Source organism: Lolium rigidum, chromosome 3 (genome assembly GCF_022539505.1).
Source record: "Lolium rigidum isolate FL_2022 chromosome 3, APGP_CSIRO_Lrig_0.1, whole genome shotgun sequence".
In the NCBI taxonomy this organism is placed as follows: domain Eukaryota; kingdom Viridiplantae; phylum Streptophyta; class Magnoliopsida; order Poales; family Poaceae; genus Lolium; species Lolium rigidum.
Window position 1 is genome coordinate 4810787 of NC_061510.1, and position 6266 is coordinate 4817052.

Here is a 6266-nt window from a genome sequence, read left to right on the forward strand (position 1 = left end):
GAAATGTCGCTGCGAAATGTCAACGTATGCGTCCTGGGCAAAAATGACAAAATGTTGTGCGCAGGAGACTACTAAACTGATCATTGAAGAACTTGATGGTGGTCATTTTGCAATACTTGCAGACGAGTCTAGTGACGTGTATTAGAATGAACAGTTGGCTATTTGCTTGCGTTATGTTGATAAGAAAGGAAGGGCGGTTGTAAGATTTCTTGGTCTTGCTCATGTTGAAGATACTACCTCTTTGACACTTAAGGCTGCAATTCAGAAAATGCTTATGAAGTACAATCTGACCTTCGCAATGGTTCGTGGGCAAGGATATGATGGAGCTAGTAACATGAAAGGTAATACCAATGGCCTGAAAAAACTAATCATGGATGAGTCTCCTTCTGCCTACTATGTTCATTGTTTTGCCCATCAACTACAGCTAACTCTTGTTGCTGTTGCTAAGAAGAGTGGTGATTGCACTTGGTTCTTTCAGCAGCTTGCACACTTGTTAAATGCTCTTGGTATGTCTTCCAAAAAGATGAGGATGCTTCGGATTGCTCAAGCCGAGGAACTGATTGATGCATTGGAATTGGAAGAAGTAGAAACGGGGACTGGGCAAAATCAGGAAATGGGTTTGGGAAGACCGTGTGATACAGGTTGGGGCTCCCACTTCAGAACTGTGAACCGTGTCCTCTCTATGTATGCTGCAATACGGCGAGTCCTCTTGAAGATTGGAAAAGAGTACCATGGTGCGGAGGCTCAAGCAGCTCTCTCTGTGTTGACATCATTTCGGTCATTTGAGTTTGTTTTCATGGCACATTTGATGCAAGAAATATTTGGATACACAGATGACTTGAGCAGAGCTTTGCAAATGAAAGAGCAAGATATTGTTCATGCTATTGAGCTAGTTGATCTCACAAAGTATCACTTGGAGGGCTTGAGGTCTGATCCAGGATGGGATGATTTTCTTATCAAGGTAACATCTTTTTGTACACAAAGCATAAGATCAAAGTTGTTGATATGAAGGCTCGTTACTGTCCTGTTGGGCGACCTAGAAGAGCTGGTTTCTATAATGGTGCAGATAATTATCATCGCTTCCATGTTGATATGTATGTGAGCGTCATTGATAGGCAAATTTCTGAGCTGAATGGCAAATTTGATGAGGTAAACACTAAACTACTTTCTTGCATGGCAGCATTCTGTCCACTTCGTTCATTTGCTGCCTATGATCAAGAGAAGTTGGTTAGGCTTGCTTCGAAGTTTTATGCTAGTGATTTCACAATTGATGAACTGGCAAGACTTCCATGGCAATTAGACTTGTATATTACTCATGTGCGCAGAGATGAAAGGTTAAAAGTTTGAAGAATATTGTTCAACTTTCAGTTATGCTTGTGGAGACAAACAAACATGAACAATATTTTGTTGGTTACAAGCTTCTTAAGTTGGTACTGATTTTGCCAGTAGCTACTGCTAGTGTTGAAAGGGTATTCTCCTCAATGAACTATGTGAAGAATAATCTAAGGAACAAAATGGGTGATGAATACTTGAACCATTGTTTGGTTACATTTGTTGAGAGGGAATTCTTTAGTCAAGTGAAGGATGAAGATGTCATCAATGTCTTCCAACAAGGCGATCGTAGAGTTATATTGTAATATCAATTCTTCACTCAAGAGTCTGGAGGTACTGCCTCAATGCAAATTTATTGTTTTAGTATTTATAATTATTACTATGGAATTATGGTCTTACCTATTATGCATTGTTACTTCACTAGAAATATTATTATAGTTCATCCTATTGAAATTGTGGCTATATGTCGTATATATAGCTGTTGTTTTTGTTCTCATATTGTTTAGAGATTTTTTTTCTGAAAATGAATACCTAGCCTCCATTTCCTAGCGCCGCCACTGCTATGTTGCATGACCACCTTTCCTATGTTGCATGACCGATGAAGACGGCTTAGTTTAGTCCCACCTTGCGTAGAGAAAGAGCCTCCGACAAACTTATAAAGAGGAGTTTCCCTCCACCCTTCAGTCCGATCTTTTGAAATAGGGTCGACTCTTATAGTAGGCCGTGTTGCAGATAAACGTTCCAACCTAGACCGAGTGCCGAGCTAAACTTTAGTGGATGAACAGTAAGCATGGAAAGAAACGATAACATTGTCCTTATCCGCTCCTGGACGACCTCGATCGATTGTCTCCTGGCCACTTTTGCTGTTGGACAAAATTAGTGACACGCCAGGAAGCCGCCGCACCACACTGATATCACTGTTCGACCGCCGCCCGGCGCGCACTGAGCCACTGACGTCAGCGAGGGCCGAAACGGGCGGCGCCGATCGGCTGATGATACGGCACCGCGACACGAGTCGCCGGCCACCGTTCGTCCTCGCCGGGTCGGTCGCACGGTCAATGCGATCAATTCCGGCGGAAGGAGAATTAATTTGCTCCGTCTCCTTTTCGCAGCGTACTTGGGCTGCGTCTTGGTAGTAGATCGGCCCCGCGAGCTTTATATAAATGCGCGCCGCCCGGCGCCTTAACTCTCCTCATCCTACTTGCTTCTTCGCCTCTCTTCTCTTCCCTGGCAAGCCAGCGCTAGCGAGCTCACGCCCGGGCGCGGCCGCGGCGGGTCGGCCTCTGGAGAGATGTTGCAGGCGGCCAAGTACCTTCTTGGCTCCCCCGGCGCGAGCGGGTTCGGCTCCAAGTCGACCGCCGAGGAGGTGACCGCGTCCTGCCCGGACCTCGGCTCACTCACCGCGATCATCACCGGCGCGACGTCGGGAATCGGCGCGGAGACGGCGCGTGTGCTGGCGAAGCGCGGGGCGCGGGTGGTTATCCCTGCGCGGAACGTCAAGGCCGCCGAGGACATGCGCGCGCGCATCCTCGGCGAATGCCCCGGCGCCGACGTCCTCGTGCTCCACCTCGACCTCAGCTCCCTCGCCTCCGTGCGCGCCTTCGCCAACCGGTTCCTCGACCTCGGCCTACCCCTCCACCTCCTCATGTACACATTACTTCCATCCTTCCTCCCGCCGCCGTCGCTTTTCTTGCAATATGCTCCGCGTCGCGGTCTGTCAGCTGCAAAGCTTACTCCTTCTTCCATTGCTGAGTGACTGACGACGGACCTGTTGGTTGATGGTGCAGAAACAACGCGGGCAAGTTCTCGCACGGGCAGCTGGCGCTGTCGGAGGACGGCGTGGAGATGACCTTCGCCACCAACTATCTCGGCCACTTCCTGCTCACCAAGCTGCTGCTTGGGAGGATGGCGGAGACGGCGGCGGCGACGGGGGTGCAGGGCCGCATCGTCAACGTCTCATCCAGCGTCCACAGCTGGTTCGCCGGCGACTGGGCCGACTACCTCAGCCAAGTCACCCGCCGCAAAATGTAAGCCACCTTCAGTTAACCGATCCAACACCTAACTTGGTTGACAGCACGCGCGCGCCATTAATTTGTTTTATCAGCTTCAGTTGTTTAATTTGCCTCGGTGGATTGAGTAGTAATTAACTTTGGCATGTGCATGTGCACGTACGCGCGTCTGTACAGAGCCTACGACGCGACGCAGGCGTATGCGGTGTCCAAGCTCGCCAATGTGCTGCACACCAAGGAGCTCGCCGTCCGGCTCCGGGAGATGGGCGCCGACATCACCGTCAACTGCGTCCACCCCGGCATCGTCAGGACACGACTCAACCGCGACCGGGAGGGCATCGTCACAGATCTCGTGTTCGTGCTGCTGTCCAAGCTGCTCAAGACAATCCCACAGGTAATTAATCAACCCACCCTATCTAACACTAATTATAATCCATGTGTTCCGGCCCTAGCTCTCCATGTGTCTTGTTCCGTGCGTTGTCGCTATCTCGCTCTGCCCCGCCCTGCCTGCGCCGGAGGGGATGACACTGTTGCTATCCTTCCGCAGTTGATGCGCCGCTAGCTCCTCTCCTCGATCAGTCCTCACTATCCTCACTGACGGCTACGTACATGCAGGCTGCGGCGACCACCTGCTACGCGGCGGCGCACCCGAGGCTGGCCGGCGTCTCCGGCCACTACTTCGCCGACTGCAACGAGGCGCTGCCGTCGCCGGCCGCCGCCAGCCGACGACAGGCCGCGCGCCTATGGGAGGCGTCGGAGGCCATGATCTCCGGCGGTGGTATTCCAGTGCTACAACCGGACAGGAACATCTGAATATAGTAGTACTTGTCTGTATCAACCGTGTAAACACATAGTTTTCTCTCCCGTTTGTTCTGGTTCGTGCCAAGATGTAGTAACATGCAAATACTATAGCTTAGTAGTGGTAGTAGCCAATTAGTGATGGTGTCACAGAGTGAAGAGCATCTCTAAGAGCTGGGACTGTGAGATCGATGTGCATTATATACACCTATCTTTATCTTATTATACTCCTAACACTAGCGAGCGATTGACTTGTTGGTCCGTGACAAGTAAGCATGCACGTGTACATGCTCCAGTAATCCAGTATTCTGTACCGGCCGGACGACGGACTCATGTATATATCTCGTCAGTGAGATTCCAATGTGCACACATGCGGCTCTGTTCATGTCAGAGAAATGAGGCATGCCACAGAGCCGCACGTACGCGCGCACGCACGATCTGCTCTAGGACGACATCTTCCTCTAATCCTCTATCTGTATCTATCGATCTCAGTCGCGTGCGTGCGTGCAAGTACATGGCGCCATGCGTGCGTGCGTGCATGGGCCAGCAGAACGTCCGAATTGTCTTGTTCGATTGGACCCGTCGATCATCCATTCCATATGCGCCCGATGCTGCTCGGGACTCGTCAAAGGCCGTAGTATGCATCCACCACCAAATCATTGCGCCCGTGTCCGTTGAGGTGTTGCCATGGCTTTTTCCCTCGGACTTGGACGTTTCCTGGAACTGGGCATGGATGGAGAGATGGTGCTGCCCGCTTCCTGTCTTCAGTTGGATCATCGGTGACCAGGCACTGGCAGAATGTTTTCCCTTTTCTTTCTGATGATGATGATGGACGGATCATAACGTTCTACCGTAAATGGGTAACGCGTTCGCTGTAGGACAGGAACTAGTTGTTGTTCCACCTCACTCAGATGGAGAGATCGTGACATGAGCATCCCTCTTTCTAGGACATCATCATTCATCAGATGAGATGCCGCATATGTTGTATTGGTGTGTTTGGATTCTGACCAAACTATATCTTACCGATTTATTGTCTATAAGTAAAAAAGTTTCTGTGTGTTTGGATGGTGTCCAATTTTTGGAACGTCAATGCCTCAGTACAGACTCAAGTTTTTTTTGTCAATGTTGCCAATTCATGGGCAAGCAACATTTAAACCAAAATTTTGGCTAGCTATTTTTTTTGGTAGGGCAACCCCGGGAATAAACCAAACACACCCTATGACTGGAAAATGTTCACTTCTCAAATTCGGTCAGGGCATCTCTAGCGGTCCGCCCAGACACGAGGATCGGACACACACGCTCCAACGGCGCAAAACAGATGGACCCATCCGGCGTGTATCACTTCACCGAATTTGGGAAGCGGATGCGTACATCACACACATCCACCCATGTCCTCCTGCGTGGGCCAAGGGATCGCATGTCATTCAAATCTAGCTACAGCAGTTTGCGTGTCCATAATCATATCCACGGAAAATGAGTGTAGGATGAGATGGCGCAGAAGATTACCTCCATTGGAGACGACCACATTGAGGTTGAAGTCGTCACTCAGGTGCCCGTCGCACCCGGGGTCGGTGTCCCCTTCTTCTCCGTGTTTGGTCCCTCTCTTCCTCGTCGCGGCGATGCAGTGGATTCTTCGTGTTGGATGGCAGCTCGGGGTCAGAGTGGTGAGGGCAAGTGGGAGGAAGTAGTGGGGGAGGTGAGAGGATGTATGGCGCGTGTTCCTGAAGAGACGCGACGTCGGTCTATCCTTCGTCACGGGTGCATCCTAGCGGCCACAATTAGCCAGGCTCCAAAGGAATGGACGATCCGACAATAGATCCTGGGCCAGGCCCACCGGTGCTTTGAGAACCGGTCATGCCACAACGAGGATGGAGCCCGAGAAACCAATCATTTTGTACCCACGTGTAATCCAAAGGCCTTGCAAGCTACCAAACATACCCTTAGAATATCTCTAAGAGATACTGCAAAACGGACTAAGCCACAATATTTTATGGCTTTGGCCAAAAGGAAACTAACTCGAGGAGACATCGCAAAATGACATGTCCGCAACTATGCTTCCGACAAACACTAGATCCATAGCAGAACCACTATATATATATGTGTTGGGGGTGAAATGCGATAAACCGC

At 50.2% G+C, this 6266-nt stretch overlaps 1 protein-coding gene across 1 annotated transcript; it reads left to right on the forward strand.

Annotated features, from left to right (window-relative positions):
• The first annotated feature begins 2623 nt into the window (after positions 1-2623).
• On the forward strand, positions 2624-4154 carry LOC124694224 (short-chain dehydrogenase TIC 32 B, chloroplastic-like). Its single transcript, XM_047227235.1, has 4 exons — positions 2624-2979; positions 3120-3359; positions 3519-3735; positions 3957-4154. Exons 1-4 carry the CDS (start codon positions 2624-2626, stop codon positions 4152-4154), a joined length of 1011 nt encoding a protein of 336 aa, XP_047083191.1.
• Positions 4155-6266: the final 2112 nt, after the last annotated feature.